This window comes from Hypanus sabinus, chromosome 10 (genome assembly GCF_030144855.1).
Source record: "Hypanus sabinus isolate sHypSab1 chromosome 10, sHypSab1.hap1, whole genome shotgun sequence".
NCBI lineage: Eukaryota > Metazoa > Chordata > Chondrichthyes > Myliobatiformes > Dasyatidae > Hypanus > Hypanus sabinus.
Genome location: NC_082715.1, coordinates 91,046,093 through 91,069,687, shown reverse-complemented (window position 1 = coordinate 91,069,687; position 23,595 = coordinate 91,046,093). Strand labels below are relative to the sequence as shown.

General features: G+C 39.9%; 1 protein-coding gene across 12 annotated transcripts in view; it reads left to right on the top strand.

The window, feature by feature from the left end:
* Positions 1-1,991: 1,991 nt before the first annotated feature.
* LOC132400854 (regulating synaptic membrane exocytosis protein 1-like) overlaps positions 1,992-23,595 on the top strand; it is a 554,853-nt gene continuing 533,249 nt past the window's right edge. For 11 of the 12 annotated variants that reach the window (XM_059982314.1, XM_059982312.1, XM_059982308.1 and 8 more), the window contains exon 1: positions 2,204-2,502. In XM_059982314.1, coding sequence (XP_059838297.1) covers positions 2,366-2,502 — 137 coding nt within the window. In that variant the 5' untranslated portion in view covers positions 2,204-2,365. Of the gene's footprint in view, positions 1,999-2,203; positions 2,503-23,595 lie in introns of those variants that run through there. The other variant, XM_059982306.1, reaches the window with a different exon arrangement.

The window sequence follows — 23,595 nt, the reverse complement described above, 5'->3', positions numbered from 1 at the left end:
GGAGCAGTGTAAGTTCAGAGTCAACATAGTCCTTGAAAGGTAAAACTGAACAGCTCTGCTCATCTCTGCTGCTCACTTGCTGACTGTTTACATATGCTCAATTTGTTTAATATGTTCTTATGCCCGCTATATTTTTTCTTGGAACTGGGACAATAAAATCAAAGTTTTCATAATCATGGATGAAACTAGACATTAATTTGGCAAATCAGTATTATGGAAAAAGAAATTGAAATATGATTGAGATCAAATGGACACTCATAAGGAGTGAGAGGGGAAAAAACCAGATGAATCATTTCATTCCAACGGTAATTGGATTTTGGCTATCAGAGGATATCCATAATTCGTGTGCCACAGCAGAAACTTGCCTTATCATGATACTGTATAAGCCAAGTATTCAGATAGGATACTTTCTATGATGCATCTGTAAAAATTGGTGATACTGGATTTTTATAGATACACCATAGAAAATATCCTGTCTGGATTCATCATGGCTTGGTGTCAAGACAGCAAGAAACTAAAGAGAATTATGGACACAGCTCAGCAAATCACAACAAGGAGCCTCTCTCCAGGCTGAAGGTCCACCAGTTCCCACCCTCACTCAGCACTGCCCCATCCACACTTCCCAAACAACTGCTTCACCAATCGTTACCATTCAGCACCTTCCTTGCTTCTCCCATTCACCTTGCAATCCTCTTGCTCCATCTCAGTACCTCCTCCTCCACAAACACTTATCCTCAGCCTCACTGCTCTGTCCTCCCTTCCCACTTATTGGCCAACCTTCTCCTCTCTCACCAGCCACACTCTTAAACAGCCTTCTGTCCATACATTTCCCACAGCTGCCCCTTCAGTAAACCACCTCCACCCACCAATATTCTCTTCACTCCCACTTCCACTCTTGCAGTTTCTTGTGTCTTGGGCAAAGCATTTGGCATACCAAGCCCAGGTGGATATTGTATATGGTACATACATTAAAAAAAAAGGTTAAAGAATTTCAGCAAGTTCCCCCTTAGACTTTCACCAGTTTTTATTGATGCGCCATGGAAAGCATCTTATTTAAATGCAGCACAGCTCGGTATGGCAACTGCTGTGATTGATATCACAAAAAAATTGCTAAGTGGTGGACAGCATGTAATGGGAAAACAGCCCCTCCTCCATGGATCCTGTCTACACTTCTTGCTGCCTTGTTAATCTAAGACACCACCCCAGAAACACACAAAATGCTGGAGGAACTCAGCAGGCCGGGCAGCATCCAGGGAAAAAAGCACAGTCCACGTTTCTGGTTGAAATCCTTCCACAGGACTGGAGTAAAAAAAAAGCTGAGGAATAGATTTGAAAGGGGGGGGGGGGGGAGAGGTGACAGGTGAAACTTGGAGGGGGAGGGATGAAGCAAAGAGCTAGGAAGTTGATTGGTGAAAGAGACAAAAGACCACAGAAGACCCTCCCCCCATCAGTTAGAAGAGGCAAAAATCTGAATGCATGTACCACCTGGCTCAAGAATAACTTCTATCCCACAGTTGAATGGACCAGTTGTATGAATAAAATGGACATCTCTTGAGCATCTCATCTAACTTGTCATGACTTGCACTTTATTGCACTACATTTTCTCTGTAATTAGAACACTTTTGTTATTGCTTTTCCATTGTACTACTTCCATACACTCGTGATGAAGTGATCCACATGGCTGGCATGCAAAACAAAGCTGTTCGCTATACCTTGGTGCATGTGACAATTAAAAATCAATTTACCTGTCAAATCCTTGCTGACCTTCAAGTATCTATGCTAATCCCAGTTACCAGCTCTTGACCATTAGGCTACCATAAATGGATGACTTTAGTGCTTATCTTTATACTTAAATGCGAGAATATCTGCTTCCAACACTCGCAAAGACACTCCCTTCCTCAGGTTCCCCACAAATTCTTCCACCCTGAATCCCTGCCGTCTGGTTTGGGCAGGGAGATCCAGCGAAGGGCGGCTGGTGAGAGAGTGAACGGGCTCGGGGTAAGTTGGAGCGTGCGGCCGGGGCGGCAGCAGGTGTGGGAACAAAGTGGTGCCGGGGGGCGGGGCCGGTGCGTTGGTGGTGGACGGAGAGCGAGGGAGGGGCCGCGGGGGGCGGGGCCGGCGGTGCGCGTTACCCGCTCCCGGGCCGGGCCGCGCCGCGCGCGGAGGGGGGGGGGGTTGGTGGGGGGTTAGGCCCCGCCCCGCCCCGCCCCCCTCCTGCCCACCTTGCCAGCGCCCAGCCGCAGCATCAGCACCGCGCTGAGCTGAGCCGAGCATCAGTCCGGATTGGGCGGAGGGCTAACCGTGCGACTGCACCCTTCCTCGGCGATCGCAGTGGCTTCTGGAGTGCGGCCGTTCGGGCGCGGAGATGTCGGCCTCGCTGGGCCCCCGCGCCCCCGCCACCGTGCCCGACCTGAGCCATCTGACTGAGGAGGAGCGGAGCATCATCATGGCCGTGCTGGACCGGCAGCGTGAGGAGGAGCGCAAGGAGGAGGCGATGCTCAAGTAAGCGCCGTGCGTGGTCCCTGCCCCAGGTGATGCCCGGGGCTCCACTACTTCCGTTGGCCGGCCGGCTCTGGTCGGGGGATGGCCGTCACCTGGCGGGATGGGGTCGTGCCACCCAGTCCGAGCCCATTCCGTTGATGCCGTGGGGAGTCGGGTCGGCACTGGTGCCGTGTGAGATGAAGGGGGGCGGTATCCCGGTACCCCGAACCGGCGGCGCCGATCTCTGCGGCTGGGCTGCCCTGTCCCACCCCGTTCCCCCGAGTAGCGCACCCTGTTGTGTGGGAATTCATGTTGTCTCATCCCATTATAGACGTGGGTGGGTGGGATGCATTTGGATGGGGTGGGTGTGTTTAAAAAGACACCATTAAATCTAGCAAGGCGAATACACTGTTGGACCGCTCCCATTTTCTTTCAAAGAACCTTTTTATTTACAATCTTCCATTAGTCTTTTTTTAAAAAAAACTAATTTATTTAATCTGTTCATGTTCCAACAACTGCATCACAGTTTTGTCGTCTGCATTGGCATACATGTGAATTCAGTCTTTTTTTCAGAATTTAGAGTAATTTTGTATTGGCTGACCCGTAAATGATGTTACATTGTGGCTGAAACCTAGCTGTCAAAGCGCTTGCGTATGTTTAGCATTAAGTATTCAAGGCCCAGATCAAAGAATGCCACAACTGTAATGTGTTTCGTGATTATCTGTGGGTGTGTCTAGTATTTTTATACCTGATGTTGTGCATAATCTTTGTTGTGTTTTGTCAATACTGCTAGAGTTGTTGGAAGAATTAAAAATATTTAATGTGTCGAATTGTTTGGCAAAGCACTCAATTATGTTGAATAACATAGCAGTTTCAAACTAGTGGTCACTTCATTGATTTCAATTTCATTGTATCTAGAAAGGCCAACACTTCCTCTGCTTCCTTTGAAATGTCAGTATCTTCAATTCCATGTTATTTGTCAGGGTACAGTTGTGAAATGGGTTTGGATGGCTGACAACTTGTCAGTGATGTTCAGGAGATCAGGGAAATAAATTTAATAAAACAAGCTAAACCCTTGTGCAACAGCTTTCAATTTTGTATTTTATGTTAATTATGGGGTTGGTGTGTTGGGAAACAGTCCTATTGTTTAAGTAATATTTTGTACAGCAGCATACATTGGGAAAGCAAATTTGTTTATCCTTACACTGATTTAATTTGTACTTTTTTAATATTAGTTGTCAAATGAATGACACATTGTTTTGTGGATTTAACTCAAAAGCTATCTAGTAGGCAACCAAAGGCTCTGAGAAATTAGCTAATGATTTTATAAGAGACTGAAATTTTACTTAATATTTTAAATAAAATTAATCTTTACCTTAGTTTCCCTTGATGTCCTGCCAGAATTCAGAATGTGCTAGTATTCCTTAAGTTTTTATTGGATGAACAGGGATTTCCCTTAAACAGATGTCAGAAACACTAAACCAATTGTCGTCTTCTACCACAAGCACTTTTTCCTAAACCTCCAAATCCATACTTCTTAACTGTTTGGGATTGCAACATGAGTTGTGGAGCCCACCCATACATTGATAACGAGCACTTTCACCTCCATGGCATCGCGGACTCTGCCGTGATTCGTCTAATCCTTTGCTGATATCCATGTTGTTTGTACCCAGTGTGTTTAACTTCCAACAATCTACAGGATGTCCTTGTTTGTTTTTCCCTTCATGAGGGTCTGGTCTTTATCTCTTCCATATCTTAAACCCTCCAAGAAATCTTGCATCTCAAATTTTGTTATAATGACTCATTATGTTTTAATGTACCATTAATGTACTTTGACAGGTCACAAGTATCACCTTTCCCTTTCCAAGTGTCACGTCTAATGCTGTTTTGTGATAATACTTCTGTGCATCATCTTGGGACATTTTGCAGCAGCTACATAAGTACAACTCGTTTTTGTTGATTGTCATGATGTTCTTTTGCGTTTAAGTGTTCACTCTGCAATGTGTTTTAATTTTATCCATGAAATGGGAAATGGTGAGTTTAATGACATCCAGTGCAAACATCTTTGAGCATTATTGATGTATTCAAGATTGGTAAAGTATCAATTCATTGGAGAATTCAGCAAGATCACATGATATGCTAATTTTTAAAGATGTAACTTTCAAGTAGTTAGGAATCTTCTGAAGTATCTAGATTTTGTTTATTTTAGTTTTAGGATTCATGTTCTTAATGTGACAAAAGTGAAAATGTGACAAATGATCATTGAGATTGGACATGCTATCAAAAATTATGGGAAGATGGCAAGAGAATGGGGCTGAGAGGGAAAACAAATCCGCCATGATGAAATGGTGGAGGAAACGTGATGGGCCAAGTGGCCTCATTCTGCTCCCATGTCTTATGGCCTTATTTGGTATGGGTGCTTATTATCTAATCTGAAGAACTGCTTGTTATTTAGCCACTCAGCATGTTTTATCTGTGGAATATGGTTGGTATCTTGACTTCCCTCTGCCCTTATTTGCTGATCATGTCCATGTGACTATGCATGTCTGTTGATGAGCTGGTAGGAAATAATCAGATCAGCAACTACTGTGCCAAAAATGTATACACAACGGCTGCTTACGTTTTGAAGCTCTGACTGCAGTATTGGGCAGGTGGGGAAAATGTAACAATTAGTTTAATTTTTTATCTGTGTGATAAATTGCATTTTGTGTTTCTGTACACCATTCAGGTATTATCTGTTGCTTGGTCTGGTGATCTGCTCTGATACTGATAATATTCTATAATTGTATAGCATGGCAGTGGGTTGGTTTGAAAAGTCCTATATTTTTTTTTTGCTTTCATGTAGTGACTCGCACGATTCACCTGATAATTTGCTACCTGCACAAAACTACTGTCATAACCAGAAAAATCATAGGGATGAGAGAAGGCTATTTGGCCTGTTTGAGTCTATTATGTCAGTAAATTAGATCTTCTTTGGTCTGAGCACCAACTCTGGTAAATTATCATGTTTCCATATCTCTTGTTTCACTCTTGTGCACAATTCTGTCCATACCATTTTTAAAAAATTAACTCAACTCATCACATAGCTCACCTTGATCTGGATGAGGATGCTGAATGTCAGAGAAATTGGTTAATGTTCACACTTTCATTATTGCCAAATCTGCCAGGAAATGTTTTTGTCTGCTTCTACTTAGTAGAAGACAAAATTTATGTAATTGTCGGTGGCCTATATTTATGAAACAATATTCTTATAAACACATTGAGGTTTGGGGCTATAATGTTTAAAATATCTTCCCAGTTATTGAAAGTGCCTTCCTGATTATTTGAACCAACCAAAAACCAAATTTTCTGAGAGTGTCAGCAAGTAGTCTTGCAGATTTATACTTCACTGGAGCTAACTTTGAGCAGACAATCAATCTGAAATTTCTGTGCTATGCAGATTAAGTCTGGTTCCAAAGTGTAACTATAAGGTGTGTGCTTGAGGCTGCTTTCGGATGCTTTGTTGTGCCAGAAACAAGAATCACACAGAAATGACCTAAATAAAGTGTAAGGCTTATATAAAAGATCTGTATGCTAAATTGGAATCTATACATCCTCTTGTGGGGTGTATATTTGTTGATAATCCATGGGGTTAGTATAATTAGAATTGGGACATATTCTTGCAGAATGCAGTTGCTCACAAATTGGTTTGGCAGCATGTTTTCCTCTTTGTGGCAACAGTTCACACTTAGCCATTTGGAGGCATTGAGTGAGTCACATTGGTTTTTAATTCCACATGATATCATAAGTTCTGTTTTGCTAATTAATTCACTATAGAAATCTCAAACAGATTAAAAATAGTACAAAGAGCATTCCTTCTATACTATAACTGCCTATACTTACCCCAGTTTCTCATTAGGGTTAGGATGGTAGATTGGAAAATAACTAATGAGGTAGGTTCCAAGTCAGTCCCTCATTGTGTTGCTGGGAATGGGATGGAATCTGCCAGTCTATGCATTGATAAGTAGTAGCCTCTCCTTTCAGTGAACCATGCTCTGCTGGGATTTTTCAGCTCAGATGATTGATTTTTGTGGTAAGAAATCTCAGATTGAAATAGACCCTGGAAAGCAACAGTGGTGTGTGGTTCATTCTGGGATTTGGAGTTATTAACTCATACAGTATGGAAATGGGCTCTTCAGCACACCGTCAGTGCTGAACATCACCTATTTTTTTAACGCCAATCCAACAGTAATGCCTCTTTTTTTTCATATTCTCTCAATTTACTGCCCTAGATTCTACTCCTCCCCACTTCCAAGCACAATAAGGGTAATTTGCAGTGGTCAACCTACATGCATACATTTGGGACATAAGAGGAAACCCATGTAGTGAAATTTTGCAAGCTCCATTTCTACTGGATATATCTGAGGTCAGGATTGAACTCAGTTCTGGAGCTATGAGACAGCAGCTCTACTAGCTGGTCTACTATGCTGGTGGGGAGGTGGGAGGGTGGAATGGGGATGAGAGCTACCTTCAATTTCAAGTGATGTTTACTTGATGTTAAGTTTTGATTACTCCACAAGAAGTAAGTACACCTTCTGTAACTGATATTAAATAAAACATACATGCTGGAAAGACTGAAATAGAGAGAAAATGCAGGAAATGCTCAGCAAGTCAGGCAGCAGCACGTCTTTATAGCAATCCTGGCTTTGCTTTTCGGGGAGATTCCTTTCTCCCATCTGTTCTTCCTTACCCTCTCAGCCATTTAAAGTTGACTTGTTTCCCTCTTTCTGATGATCTTTGACATAACAGAAATAAGACCTTTGCCGCACAACATGCATGCCAACCTTTTTGCCTGTCCATACTGTTCCTATCTGCCCACTTTAGGTCTGTCTCCTTCAATGTCATCCCTATTTAATTATTTGTACAAATGTGTCTTAATGTGTTAATCCAGCACCTTCTCTGACAATGATTTCCAGCTATCACCCACCCTGTGAGGTTGTCTGTTTCACTGGGGTGGGGTTGCGGATGGAACCTTCATTCTCGGATCCCCTCTTAAACTCCTTCCTCTTGCTTTACACCTATGCTCTTTTGTTTTTGTTACCCCATGGGAGGGAAATAAATTGTAACTTCTAAATATGTTCTGTGGAGAGTATATCAACTGGCTGCATCACAGCTTAGTATGGAAACACCAATGCCCTTGAACAGAAAATCCTACAGAAAGTAGTGAATACAGCCCAGTCCATCATGGTAAAACTGTCCCCACCAATGAGCATATCTACATAGAGCACTGTGGCAGGAAAGCAGCATGCATTGTCAGGGAACCCTCCCTAGCCCCCTCACCACCACCACCACCACCCAGAACATGTTCTCTTCTTGCTGCTGTCATCAGGAAAAAGGTATAGGAGCCTCAGGACTCTCACCACCAGGTTCAGGAACAGTTATTACCTCTGAGCCAACAGGCTCTTGAACCAGTGGAGATAATATCCATCAATTTCACTTGCCCCATCACTTAACTGTTTCCCACTACCTAAAGACTCACTTTCAAGGGCTCTCATGTTCTCAATATTTATTGTTTATTATTTTTTCTCATTTTTGTATCTGCACAGTTGGTTGTCTTTAGCATACTGGTTGTCTGCCCTGTTGGTGTGGTCTTTCATTGATTCTATTATGGTTGTTGGATTTATTGATTTTTTCCCACAAGAAAATGAATCTCGGTTGTACATGGTGACATATATGTACTTTGATAATAAATTTGCTATGAACTTTACTGAGTGGTAGCAGAACAGTTGCCTCTACAATTCTGTGGCTGTCAGTTTAGCAGCAAAATCTTGGTTCACTCCATCTGTGGTGATTATTAAGCAGCTAATGTGAGAAATAGAAGCTATTCAATAAGTTCATGACACTTTTTTTTATCTTGGCACCATTTCCATACATTAACCCCATAATCAATTGAATCCTTAAACATCTGGACATACATTGGTCTCTATCAGTGATATTCTTAGTGACTGAGCCTCCTCAGCCAGCTGGGGAGATGGAGAATTCCAAAGATTTGGTAATCTCTAGGTCAAGAAATTTCTTTTTCGTCCCAATGGTGAGCTTCCTGTTTTCAGAATGCTAACCCAGTTTACCCCAACCCAGCCAGAGGAATCAACAACTCTGTATCTACTCTGTCAATCCTTGTAAGAAGTTTCACTGTTACAATGAGAACACATGCTTCAAAAATGCTAGAGTACATGCCCAGTCATTACAATCATGTGACAAGTTCACTATCTCATGAAACAATCTGATGAACCTTTGCTGTTCTCCCTCTGTTGCAAACTTATTAGAATATAGTACGTCACAACCTTCTAAACTATTCTAACGTCAATCTAATAGCCCTCCATTTTTCTTTCATCCATGTGCCTATCTATAAGTCTCTTAAATGTCCCTAATGCATCTGCCTGTTCCACCATCCTGGCAACATGTTTCCCCACACTCATTGTTCTCTTTTTTTAAAAGCACTTCCTCTGAAATTCCCTCTATGCTTTCCTCCAATCATCTTAAAATTATGCTCTCTCATTCTTCTAAGTAGAAAGATCAAACCTGTTCACCACAGCCATACCAGAGCCCTACTTCATCTTTATTCTTGTCCTCATTTACTTTCCTAGTCACTTGCTGTATGTGTACATTAACTTTCAGTGATTTATATGGAAGGACACCAAGTCCCTCAGAACATCAGCCGCCTTTCAGTTGCTCATAATTTTAAACATTCTTAGCTTTTTCTGTTTTCAGGGAATGGCACTTTAAGTTTTTCCAGTTTGTATTCCATTTGCCATGTTCTTAACTGTTTAGGTAACGTGTTGGTAACCTCCCAAACTGTGCTGCATCTTGCATCTTCCTTGAAAACCTTTATCTTTGTATTACCTCAATGGCGTTCAAAATGATAGGATCTCAGCCAGAATACAGTTACGCTGTTGACTGCAAGAGTGCACTTACAGGACAAACAAAAAAGTTACCCCAAGCCAGGGCTGTCCCTGAATTAATCATGAGCAGTATAAGTGTACAGCTTTACATTATTTTTCAATCCAGGATATATAGTATGTGCTGGTTCATATTTGTAAGTTAGTGGAGCATTTCCTCACATTGCTATGGTTGGGCTATCAGAACAAATTCTGATTGTGCTTCAGAGTACGTTCTAGGCCTTGGTTAATGAAAGGAAACATTCTGTGCCTTTTTTTAACCACCACCTATATTCCCTGAGGAATAGTTGCTGTCTCACAGTTCAATCCTTCCATGTTCAATCCTGACCACCAGGTGGTCATTTAGTTTTGAACTGCCTATGGGATCTTGGTGGTGTCAAATTTCCCATGCAACCTATTTCATTAGTTGTAAAGTGCTTTGGGCTATTGTCAGATAGTGAAAGTTAAATTGTGCTAAATCATTCTTGGTTATCTTTTTGCAAGTATGGTGTTGGAGAAAGCATTTTTGTATCTCATTGCATTTCACCAAAAAATTTTAATGTGTCTAAAATTTTTTCTCCAACACTGCAGAACGTTTATGACAGCCACGTGAAATCTTGTTCCCATTATTGTTGGTAAAACCTAACCCAGACCAGACAAGGATTTTGTAGAGAAAAGACCCTGCGTTTCTAGTTGCCTGGCACTTTAATTCACCAGCTACTCCTACTTTGACCTTTTTGTATGTGCTTCTATTATAATGACGCCCAGTGTAAATTTGAGGGAATGAAGGGAAAACAGCCTCTGGGTGAATGGATTGTAACAAAAATGACCAGTTCCAATAGAGATAGAAAAAGCAAATTCCATTAAAAATTGAGAATTAGACATTGAGTCCAGAAGGCTTAAACATATCCAGACAAAAGATGTGTCATTCCTCAAGCTCGCTTTGAGCTATGTTATAACCATTCACGAGGCCACAGAAAAATGGGTTAGGGGAGAAGCAGAATGATGTATTGAAGTGACAGGCAGCTGGAAGCTTTGTGTCATTCATCAGAATTAAAAGCAGGTTCTCCACAAAGTGATGCCAAAACTTAATTTGGTCACTTCAGTGTGGAAGAAACTTCATTGTAAACATTGTATGCAGGATATTTGATTAGCAGCGATGGAGAAGAATCAGAGTTCTATCAGGTATAAGTGAAGGTCACCACATCCCTCATCCTTGCCTATTCTGGATCCACCTAGACATTCTACTCTATTAGGCAAAGCGGAGTGAAAATGCTCAGTGGCTGAGAAGGTCTCTTCTTTCTGTTACAGAAGCTTTTGTTAAACCCAGAGAACAGAAGGTGAATGGCAAATCTTGTCACAAATGATAATTAAATAAAATATATTTCACCCGTCAAGATTGCTTATGTAGCGTATTCCTTTTTCATTCTTCCTTTAGATATTGCAATGGTAGTTTAGTGAAGTATTTGAGGGGTGACTAATTTGAACAGTGATCCTTAAGATGTTTTAATTGGGTTACTTTGCAAAAATAGACTTTCATTGCAAAAAGTTGTATTAACAGATTAATTATGTATTGATAAGGAGTGGCAAACACTGCCACTCACAAGTGCAGACTTGTTCTTTCATTGACACTTAGGCACTTGCTTGTGTATACACTTGGTTACATGTGTCTTTTTCCCTCTTGTTTCCATTACCTTCATCCACCTTCACAGATCTTTTACAGGACCCTCTGTTCTGAACCCTATAATTTCTCCAATCTTCCTATTTCATCGCCTCTGCTCCTTCAGTTTGCAACTTTTCCTACTCTGGCTTGTTACCTGCCAGATCACTAGCCATACTTCTGCCTCTTGGATGTCAGATGAATTCTGGTTGTGTAATGGATTACTCAGCTCTTCTGGTTAACTGCAAAATTTCTGTTTTGCTTTCTCGGTGTCCCCATTACTGTTTTAGCTGTCCCTCAGAACTAAAGATTGTTGAGCTGGCTGCTAAGCCATTTGTGAAAGCTATAGACCCTCTACATGGGCAAGAAGTGCTTGGTGAGATGAGATATATATAATTTTGGCTACTCCATCTTAGTTTTGAATGGAGAGTGTCCCGGGACTCCCAAATATTGGTGAATATGTTACCAGGAAATTTGAAAAAACATTTATGTACTGTTCACCAATTTCTTGCTGTGATGAGATTTGGAATGGAGTGTCTTTCATGGGAGATATGCAGGTGACTTGGCCAGGTTGAGCCAACTAAGCGTAATTACTGTTTCAAGCTAGGCATGTTGTCCAAAAAGACGACACCAATGTCAGTTCACTTATTATGCCAGTGATTCTTTAGGTTTTGTGGAGAGATAACATTAAATACATTACCTGTACTTTGAGGTGCCAGCTGTAAGCTGTCTGTCTCCTATGTATACTTTAATCTGTGGGTTGCTAATGTTCTTTTGTTCAAGAGAATGGTGATAACATCACATCGTCAGTAGGAAAACTAATAGAGAGGATTCTTCAGGATATGATTTATAAGCATTTGGAGAACCAGAGTCTAATTAAGGACAGTCAACATAGCTTTGTGTGGAGCAGGCCATGTCTGAGTAATTTGATTGAACTATTTGAGAGGTGACATTTGTGATTGGAGAGAGAGAGAGAGAGAGAGAGCGCAATGGATGTTGTATCCACGGATTTTATTAAGGCATTCAACAAGCTTCTGCATGATATTCTCATCCAAAAAATGGAAAAAAAAAGGTGATCAGGCTGATTGGATCCAAAATTGACTTGCCCAGAGAAGTGGTGGATGGGTCTTATTTTGGATGGAGGTTGTGATCATTGGTGTTCTGCAGGGATTCGTACTGGGACCTCTGTTACTTTTTGGATGATTTTGGATAAAAATGTGGTAGGTAAGTGGATCAGTTCACAATCAGCAAAAAGATTGGTGGCATTGTGGATGGCGTAAAAGATTAGCAAAGGTTACAGTAGGATATTGATCAGTTGCAAATCTGGGCAGCTGGAGGCAAGTGTGAGCTGTTGCACTTTGAGAGATCCAACATAGGAGTTCACAGATAATGTAGGACGCTTTACAGTGTTGATGAACCTAAGTTCTTGTGGTTTGAGTACATCGCTCCTTTAAAGTAGCCTCACAGTTTGATAAAGCAGTAAAGAAGGTGTATGGCATGTATGCCCTCATTAATTGAGACACTGAGTTCAATAGTCAGGAAGTTATATTGCAGCTTTATAAAATTCTGTATAGGCCGCATTTAGAGTATTGTATTAAAATCTCATTATAGGAAAGATGTGGAGGCTTTGGAGAGGGTACTCAGGTAGTTTGGATTTTCCAGGTTTAGAGGACATACTAGGTAGGAGAGGTTCAACAAACTTAGACTATTTTCTCTATAGTGGCAAGGCTGAGGGAAGATTTCAAACAAGTGTATAAAATTATAAATAAAGTAGATAGCCAGTATTTTTGCTTAAAATTAAAGTGTCTTGTATTAGAAAATATTAGATACATGTATTTAAGGTAAGAGGAGATGATTACAATGGAAATATGTTGTGGATACCTGAAATGTACTGCCAGGAGTGGAGAAAGGGATAAATGGCAAATAAGTGTTTAAGAGACTGTGAGATAAGCACTTGAATATACAGAGAAGAGAGGGATGTGATCCATGTACAGGGAAGAAAGATTAGATTAATTAGGAGTTATTGGTTTAATTTGTTTGGCACAACATTGTGAGCTAAAGGGACTCTCCTGTGTTGCACTGTTTCATGTTCTATATAGGAGGGCAGTAAATCTATGCTGTTCACTGTGGATTGTAACTATATGTGCTGTGTGTGACTGTATGTACTGTATTTCACCTTGGCCCAGAGGAACGATGTTTCATTTCTCTCTATACATGCATATGGTTGAATGACAATGAACTTGAATTTGTGATCTTGGTGACAGGTCTTGGCCGGCTAATGCTTCCTTGTTTGAAAATTTTTAAGTGCTCTATTTCCTTGTATTTGGCTAAATATTTTTGGGTTTTTTTTTGAAGCTGTATCTCTAATGCAGGTGAAGCAGGTTTTTTGGACTTGGGATTGTTTTCCAGGAGCAAAGGAAGCTGAGTGGAAACCTGAAAGATGTTCAAATTGAGGGAAGTGGGCAAGCAGATGAAGGAAACTTTCCTCCCCCATAGCAGAGGTGTCTGTAACCAGATAGCATACATTTCAAGTGAGGGGTAGGAGGTCTAGTGCAGATATGAGGAGGAAGTTTATTCACTTAAGAGGTGATTGCAATCCAGAATGCATCACATGAATGGGAGGTGGAGGGATGTACTCACCCAACATTAAAATAGTACAGACCATCCTTGGGTAATGAACGGGTCAGGTTTTTATCATTGTCTATTAGTTGATCCTGTCTACAAGTCAGAAAATAACCAAATGTTAATAGTATTGTAGTAAATGGCATCAGAAGTACACACGACTAACGGAAGGAGCAATTACTAAAAGTGGAGTGAGGGAGCAAGGAAACTAGTTCTGTTGTTTGTAGGAAAAAAAAGCATGTTTTTACATTGAACTTTTGAATTTATTAATATTATAGAAGATTGTTCATATGTAGGGGTGGCCGTAAGTTGAGTGCTCAGGACGCAGTGATGACCCGTATATGGATTAGAGTGTCGAATTGTTATTTTTCTTGTAGTTTAACTTTCCTATGCTTGCTTATTTTTTATTAAGTGTGTAATTGTTCAATGAATTTCAGTAATTGTAGTATTGCTGATTCTTGTATATTTCTAGAAGTTTCTCTGCAGCTTGTGTCACCAACTGATCCTGATTATTTCATAGGGTATTCCTTATCACTGGAATGCTTTGTTACCTCTCTAATCTGAGCTAGTTTTTCGTGCAAGACAGCTGTAACTTATGTTTTTTTATCCACCTTTGTTCTTTGTCCTTCTAACACCTGATAAATGGCCATATCCTCACCAAGATTATGCCTCATTCCTGACTTCTGAATTACCTCTGGATCAGATATCGTCAGATCCAGCACAATATTGTAATGAATGTCATGAAAAGTACCTAAGACTGATGGGAAAGAACAACTGTTAAAAGTGGAGAAAGAGAGAGAGAGTGTACTGTTGTTTATAGGAAAAGTATGTTTGTACACTGAACTTTTGAATTTATTAATACTATGGGAGCTTGTTCATATGTAAGGGTGGCCATAGTTGGGTCTTCAGAATTCATTGATGGTCTGTATTTAGATAAGCCCAAGGCCAAAAATGGCTTTGGATGAGTCTGGTAATTGGGAATAATATCTATGGGTACTTGATATTCCCGACGGACATAGTGGGCAGAGGTGCCTGTTCCTGTCTGGTAGAACTCAATGACTGTAACTTTATGACTCTGAAACTGGCAGATAACAGAGCCTTTATCTCAGGATACTAAAGACTAAGATGAGGAATCTGTTCTCTGACAGTTTTGAATTATTTACCTCTGAATACTGTGACCTTTGATTAAATATATTTAAGGCTGAGATAAATATATTCTGGATTATAGGGAAATTGAGATAATAGGAGTTGAGAAAGAAAAGGAAGCTTCAATCAAGATTGAAGCATATGATGGCTATAAATTAGAGATTTGGAGAGAGTGCCAATAAGATTTAATAGAATTGTCACAGGGATAAGGAACTTCAGTCATGTGAATAGATCGGATAAATTGGGATTATTTTCCTTTTGAACAGAGAAGGTAAAGGGGTAATTTGATAGATCTTCAAAAAAGATTCCAGAGAATGGATAAGATAAATAAAGGGTTTACATTTGCACAAAAATTGGAAACCAAAAGATCTAAGATTGACTTGAGGAACACAATTTTCTTGCATTGATTTGAAATACACTGTCTGAAACAGTGGAGGAAACAGATTCAATTGTCACTTTACAAGAAGTTAAATTTAAATTAAATTTTAAATGGCATTTGAAAGCCGGGGGGGGGGGGGGGGGGCTGCGAAATGTCCAGGTGCATAAGGAAAGAGCTGTAAACTGAGTTAGACTGGAGTTGTCTTATATTGTTATTATTTTGCTATTGTTTAGATTATCTCAATGTTTTTTTCCATATTATATTTTTCCATATCATGTATCCATTGTTCTTTGACCTACAGGAATTTAAGAGAAATAGTAAAATATTATAAATGCTGGAAATCTGAAATTGAAAAAGAAAGTGTAAGAAGCCAGCAGGCGAGGTTGCATCTGTATTGAGCTAAGCAATTGGGTTGGTGGCCTTTCATCAACCCAAAGTTCAAGGAAACTTTCAATTACAGTGGTACCTTCTGTCAGCTATGGTTTTGGCGTGTCATTTGAAGGAATGATGTATGTGTTGATTGCAAGTTTGCCTTTTAGAGAACCTGTAAGCTGTAGGTAAAAAAACCCTCCCACTTTCCCATAGGATTCATTTTTATTGCATTTTGTGTTGAGTTTCCATTTTCAGATTTGAATGACCATGTTTTAGTATAAAGAATGAAGCATAGATTAGCATAACAGTCTGGCATATGAAACAGGTATATTAGATACAATCATGCAATTGGGACATTATGGGTTTAGTTGGCGTCATTGCTTGCTTAGTTCCTGCTACTTGGATGATGCCAGGTATTTATAGAGTGAAATATATTGTGGAAAATAACTGATGTAGAGTGTGTAAGTTAATCATTAATTTCCTCTTTAAAGCTGTAGCTACTTTATCAATAATGGGATTGCAGCAAAGTAGGCTCTTTCATTTTTTGTGTGAGTGAGAATTTTGTGTAATGGATGAATAAAGTGGATCTGTTTTGGGGGGTTGCTTTTGGAGAAGGTGGAGTCTTTCCCAACTGAACAAACCGTGTAATGCTTTTACCTAGGTGGACTAATCTTGTGATATTTGGTGCAGAAGTGTGTCACTTTTCCACAATTCATAAATATTGTGTCATTTTGCAGAGATGGTGAGCAGCAGACTAGATAACCCCACAAATGATTTGCAAAGGAAATAGTCAGAGTCATATAGTATGAAAACGGCTCCTTGACCCACACAAACATCAACCAACCATACGCATAAATGTTACAAAAATCCTGTTTAATTCTCCTTATGATTGCATCAGCTCTCTACAGATTCGACCATTTAGCTAAATAGTGGGGCAATTTACAGTTGTCATTTAATCTAGTTTAGCTTAGCTTTGGGAAGTTGGAGGAAACAGAAGCATCCAGAGGAAGAACATAGTCATAGGAAGACAGTGCAATCTCCACATAGACAGTGAAAGAAGTCAGGACTTAAGACAGATCATTGTGAGACAATGACCAGCTATGCTATTTATGCCTCAGATTAGCAGCCTTCAGTCTGGAATTGTGGTACTACCACAGGATTTGGATATATGGTGCAGGAAACACTGACTGATGAAAGTGGGAGTGGAGTTTTCTTGAAACAAGTTACCTTTTAAAAAGTATTTTAAAAGGAACATGTTTCTCTCATGCCCAGGATTAAAATGAATTTGTTGAAGTTGCTGGATCATGCATCTTGTCATATCAAGGGAATAGCAGTGAACTTCACTTCAATACCTCATTCCTACAGTTATGAACTATTTCTTGTTTGTAACAGATCTTGGAGGAGAATTTTAAAAAGAGGTTTGCATCTATATAATAATTATTTTAGCAAGGTGATATATTTTGAAGTAAGGGAAGGGTTGGACATATATAATAAATATTAGAATCATTGATGATGGTGGTTAGACAAAAGGAGGATGCTATGTCAGGTTTGGCAGCCAAAATCAGGAACATCCACTGAGTACATTTAAGGAAATCAGGAGGACCATAAAAAAGGCAGGTGAAAAAACCTTGACAGATCATATGTGTTCCAGTTAAGATGGCATCAAGCTATGATCTCCATTAATGTCATGGCCTCATATGTAGTTTTTTTTTCTTAGTTTGTAGCAATGGTTTTCAGGACAGCATGGGTAGCTAGGGGTCAAGTTGGTGTTTAGGGGCAGGGACGAAGGAGAGTTAGAGGTCGGGCAGTAAATGAAGAGTCAGGGCAGGGGTTAGCGTTTGGAGTCTGTGGTAGAAAGTCAATAATCCTGAAGAGGCCAGTGATCTTCAGGTTGGCCATCCCCAAAAGTCCCAGGAGAAGAACCTGCTCTTGATATCCCTTTTAAAATCTCTCTCAGTCTGATCTTAAACTTATGCACTCTTGTTTTTAGCACCCACTTCCTGGAAAAAAGACGATGTACTTTATCTTGTCTATGATTCTTGTGATCTTGTACTTCTATCAAGTCACCCCTCAGTCTCCTATGCTCCTGGGAATGAAGTCCTAGTCCATGCAACCTCTCTTTATAACTCAAGCCCCAAGTCCAGGCAGCATCCTGGTAAATCTCATGTACTTCTTTTAACTTAACATCTTTTCTATAAGAGGGTGACCAAAACTGTTCTTTCTGCACTATGTTTTTGAATATATAGAATAAATTATTATAATCTATACTCTATTTTATGTATTACTCTGTACTGCTATTGCAAAACAGCAAGTTTCATGACTTGTTAGTGATAATGATTCTGATTCAATACTTAAAGTGCTGCCTCACCCACATTTGTATAATTACAATGTAACTGCCAACTCCTGTACGCAATGCCTAGACTGATGAAGGCCAATATGCCAATTGCTTTCTTCGTCACCCTATCTACCTGCGACACCATTTCAGTGCGCTTCCCAGGACCCTACTATTCACTGAATAATTCCTCTGCTAGTTTGTTCTCCCTAAATGCAATACCTCATATTTATCTGGATTGAAAGCCATTTGCCAGTTTGTAGCTCAATACCTAGCTGATCAAGATCTCCCTGCAGTTTTTCGTAACCTTCTACAATACCAACAACACTACCTCAATTCAATTTCAATTTATTATCATTCAACTGTACAGATGTATACAGCTACATGAAACAATATTCCTCAGCAACCAAGTGCAAAACACAGTAGATGTATCACTTGTAGAATAATATTAACACAGCAATTTTGGTATCAGTCAAAAACTTACTAACTGTGCCTTGTACATTCACATCCAAATCCTTTTATAAATAACAATTATCACAACACCAACCTCTGTGGCAAGCCACCAGATACGGGCTTCTAATTTTGAGAAACAGCCCTCGACCATAGCCACCTGCTTTAATGCATTTTGAGTTCTCCAGTACTTCCTCCCTGTTCTTTCGTAAGTAGGACAAGACAAAATCAATCAATTGTACAGAAAGCAAAGAAGAGTTTAATGTAGAGACAATTTCTTATGTTGAATGATTTCTTTGTCAAGACGAGGGGAAAATTACTAAGCCCTATAATTTGAAATTAGAATGTTCTGCATTGACGTTCTTGGAAAATGCGTGGAATGTGTAATTTCTAAGAGAATTTGCTCATTCTATTACAAAGAGCATTTTCAGGTTTTGGGATTGTTTTGGTGTGGTGTGCAGATTGTGCAATTGATATCCAGTTTACCCACTGTCAATAGATGGTATGCTTGATTTTGATTATTGAGTTTCTCTTTAAATGGAACAGTTAACCATCATAACTGGCATGAGCAGATTATATACAGCTCTCTGGAAGGGTGAGAAATGCAGAGAGGCAGATATTTATCTTAAATGGAAGTACAGAATATTAAACAGAGAAGCAGATTTAAGCATGGGAACATTTTGTGAATGTTTTAAGCAGTCAAGTTTGGAACCTGGGCCTTTCCACAGGACTGAAACTCCAGCAAATAGTCACTAATATCATCAATAGTGATTGGATTGCACCTTTGCTCCTTGCCCTTGATGCAGGACCACAGCATCCCAAAGCCATTCCTCTAATTTTTTTGTTCCCTTAATTAGCTCTGTCCCTTCCTAGCAATAACAAAAATAATAATACTATAAAAGTAAAGGACATGGTGGATTAAGTGGTGATCAGTCCAGTGTCATTAGTTACTGTCATCATCTGGTGATATTGTTGTAGTCTCTCACTTGTTGCTATGAAGTCTTGTGCTAGGTTCTGAAGTGGGGGTTGTTTATTATGAGACTGAGAATTTTTTTGAGGACTTTTTTTGTAGTGAGCTTCCCCTAGTTTTTTCTTGCTAGGGATTGCTGAGCTTAGCAACACACACAAAATGCTGAAGGAACTCAGCAAGCCAGGCAGCATCTATGCAAATAAAAAAGCTATGGACCTGGCCTGCTGAGTTCCTCTAGCATTTTGTGTGCGTTGCTCACATTTCCAGCATCTGCAGATTTTCTCTTGTTTGTGATTTGATTGCTGATCTTAGCTCATTTTTGCTGGCAAAATTGATTCCACTTTTCTTGTTTGTTCCTTCAGAAGGTGCACCTGCCATCTTTGTGAGAGTCGTAGAGTTCTGCATGCATCAAGCATGCAGCATTTGTCCCTAGGGTGTCCATGCCAGCAATCAAGTATTGATCTGCAATAATCAAATAATCTCATAGGTGACCTGTAAACTTGTCTGCAATAATGTTTCAAGTATTCATCATCTTAATATTAGTGAAGTGTGAGGGCACAGTAAAACTGATAATCTGTAAGATTTTTCAGAAATTAAAATGGTTGGTCATTTTTCTGATTATTTCCCACATCCTTTTCTGAACTTGCTGGGGCCACTGGAAATTTATTGTACTACAGTGTATTTTTTATATTAAATGAAGTATAACTGTGGTGCTCAAATTGCAGTAATATCTAGTAGTCTGGAAAAAATTGCCCATTGGGAACTACAAAATTCTTAAAACTGCTGGATTATAGGAGTATTATTTTTTTCTGGCTCTTAAGAACCCTCCGGGCAGATTCCAGCCATTTTCTGGGCAAAATCAATCATCTTAATGTTTTAACCCATAGCTTAAGCCTCTGCTCATTAGATACTTCTGCTGTGGAGAAACATTTCTTAGTATCTGCCTTTTCTGTTTTTAGCTGACCAGTTCAGCCTGCTTGTCTCACTCAGGGCAGCAATATCATGGAATCATAGAGAGCTAGCGTGCAACAATGCCTTTCATCCTCTGAGTCTCTGATAACCATTTCATCATCCTCATATTTCCCATCAATTATCTTCCACATTTTATCACTTATCTGCACAGCATGGCCATTTGGAGTGGCCAAATGACTTACCAACCTCATTTCTGCCAGGCCCCAGGGCCACCTCCCTTTTTGTCAGTTTCTGTTTCTGCTACATCTGTTCTCTAAATGAGTCATGCTACTCCTGGGATTCTGAAATGTCCTCCTTCCAGATCTACTACAGTTGATGAAGTCTTCATGTAGAACTTCCGCGTTTCTGCTGTCACCCCTCTCTCCAGAGGCAGAACAGAAATAAGAATTTCTGCAGTCCTCATTTGTCACCCCACCAGCTGCTAAACACATTTCTGCCTGCTTCAGTGTTCTCTCTCTTCATGACTCCTTTGTTGACATCTGGTACTTTTCCCTACAACCATAGGAGATTCACTTCAGCTCCTAGTACTCCACCGTCCAGTGACTGAAACAGCCCTTCCAAGTCAGTCAAGGATTCACCTGCAGCTCATCCAACCTGATCTACTGTGTTTGATGTTCATAATGTGAACATAGTGAATTCAAACATAGTCTAGATGGCTGTTATACAGAGTTCATGCATGCAGTCTACATCAGCCATCTCGAGCTCCCATTTCATGTTACTTTAAACTCTTTCCCAGTCCCACAGTGACTTGTCTGTCCTCTGCTTTCTCCATAATTACTGTGAGGCAAAATACAAATTGGAAGACCTCTAATATATCTCAAATTCAGCTTGTGTAGCTTCCTACCTGCTGATGAACATTGACATTTCCAATTTCAGGTAACCCACACCCCCAGAGTTCTCCTTCCACACATACTCATCTGTCTACCTGGTTGTCTTCTGTTGCCCATTTCTTCTTCATTTCCTCCCTATCAGGTTCCACCTATCACCTACCAGCATCTATGACACCTTCCCTGCCGTGTACTGCTGTACATTATTCATCGTTTCCCTTGTCCTGATGCAGGATCTTGACTTGAAACAGTGACTTGCACTTTTATCTGCCACAGATGCTGCTTGACCCACTGTGTCCTCCCAGAATCTGTTTTCTGTTCCAAATTCGGGCATCAGTTTCTTTTGCCTTCAATCTATCAAATTGTTTTTGGGCTGTGGAAGGAAACTAGAGTATCGGGTTGGAAGCCCACATGATCAGAGTGAAAATGTGCAAACTCTGCATGGGCAGCATCGGAGATCAGTACTAAACTCTAACTCAGCGGCAGTGAAATAGTGGGTCTACTAACAATGCCGCTGTTAAATTATCATTGTTCCTAAGCTATGAAAGCAGAATGGAATTCATATCTGAGACTTAAGATTGTTCTTTGGGCTATGACATTCTCGATCCTGAACTTCATTTCATGAAATGGAAAGTGCTGTTATGTGGTTTTCTTTTAATGTGGAATATGAGTTGCCACATTGACCTAACAAAGGTCTTGATGCAGAGGTAAAACTGTATATAGTCTGCTCTTATCATCATCTTTAACCTTGCCACAATGTGCTAATATCAATAGAAACTTTGTGGCAAGAATTTCAATGTTGGAAACTCTCAATGACCCCTCAGAAGTAGTTCTTCTCAGAGAGTGCCTAGTATACTATCTGACAAGATTGAGTCAACCAGGCCTCAGGGCATAGTGATTAGCACTGGTTTGGTGAGAATGGTCAGAAGCTAATTAACTGCTAACATAAGGCTTTCCTGCATTGGAAGCTGCAGTACTCCTCCAAGGGAAGGGCTGGACTATCTCACAAAGTACTTGCATGTAAATCCTATCAAACATCTGCTCCATCTCTTATGGAGTCTACAGGTCCTGCATTACATGTCAGTTAGTTCAGATCCTGAGTGTTTTGAGGTTGACTTGCTTCCAGAAGTACCACCTAAGAGGAAGGTAGAATGAATGCCAGGGTGATAAATTTTGGACCTATTGGTAATTTGCAAGATATTCCATAAATATTTAAAAATACTATTTTCTGACTTCTTTACATGAACTACAGAATTGATTTCTTTTTCTGCTGAAGCTAAGATAATCTAGTTAAAATGGGTTCATTACTGCTTTTGGTATTTTGGTACTTTATTTGGCCACAATTACTTTATCAGTGTTGTTAAGCTTCATGATACTCACCATAAATTCAAGTGAAAATTTGAGAGTCTTCCATTTATAACACTGATTTTAAATTATGATTAGTGCTCTGCTTTTTGACACCTACTCAAGTAATTAAATAAACAATGAGTTATTAAATACTTGGATGCCATCATCCTGTGAACTTGATCATTATTTGGAAAGTGCAACCCTAGGAGTAACTTGAATGACCAAAGTTTTTACTTTGAAGTCTGATACAGCATTAGCGCTTAATAATGTAAGCTGCAAGAGAAAATTTTGAGATGCAAGAGGCAAAGACATCTTTTTAGAAGTGGCGCATTAAAAGCACATTCAGTAGGCTAAATTATCTTATGTTTTCTGTACTGCAAGTTACTCGGAGAGTGGTATATCAATTTCAGAATCAGGTTTAATCGCACTGGTATCTGTTGTGAAATTTGCTGTTTTGTGGCAGCAGTACTTTGAAATACATAATAAAAAATTAAATTACAATCAGAAATATATATTAAATAAGTAGTCCAAAAAGACAACAGAAAAAGAAATAAAAATAGTACATGGGTTCATTGTCCATTCAGAAATCTGATAACAGAGGGGAAGAAGCCATTCCTAAAACATTGAGTAGGTGTTTTCAGGCTTCTGTGCCTCCTCCTAATGGTACAACGCGAGGGCATGTTCTGGGTGATTGATGGGGGGGGGGGGTGTTCCTTAATGATGGATGCTGCTTTTTTAAGGCATCGTCCTTTTGAAGGTGTCCTTGATGCTGGGAAACGTAGTTGCCATGTCAGAGCTGGCTGAGTTAACAACTCTCTGCAGCTCTTTCCAATCCTGTGCAGTGGCTACTCCATACTAGATGGAGATGCTACCAGTTAGAATGCTCTCCACGACAGATCTATAGAAAACATGAAAGGTATAGCTAAGTTGAATGCCAATTTTTTCCCCCAGGAATGACTAACCCTTGAGAACATAGGGGTTAAAGTAAGAGGGGAAAGATTTAAATAACTTGGGCATTTTTTTTTCTACATGGATGATGCATATGTGGGATAAACTGGCAGAGGGAGTGGTAAAAGTGGGTACATGAATAAGAAAGCTGGGCCAATTACAGGTAAATGGA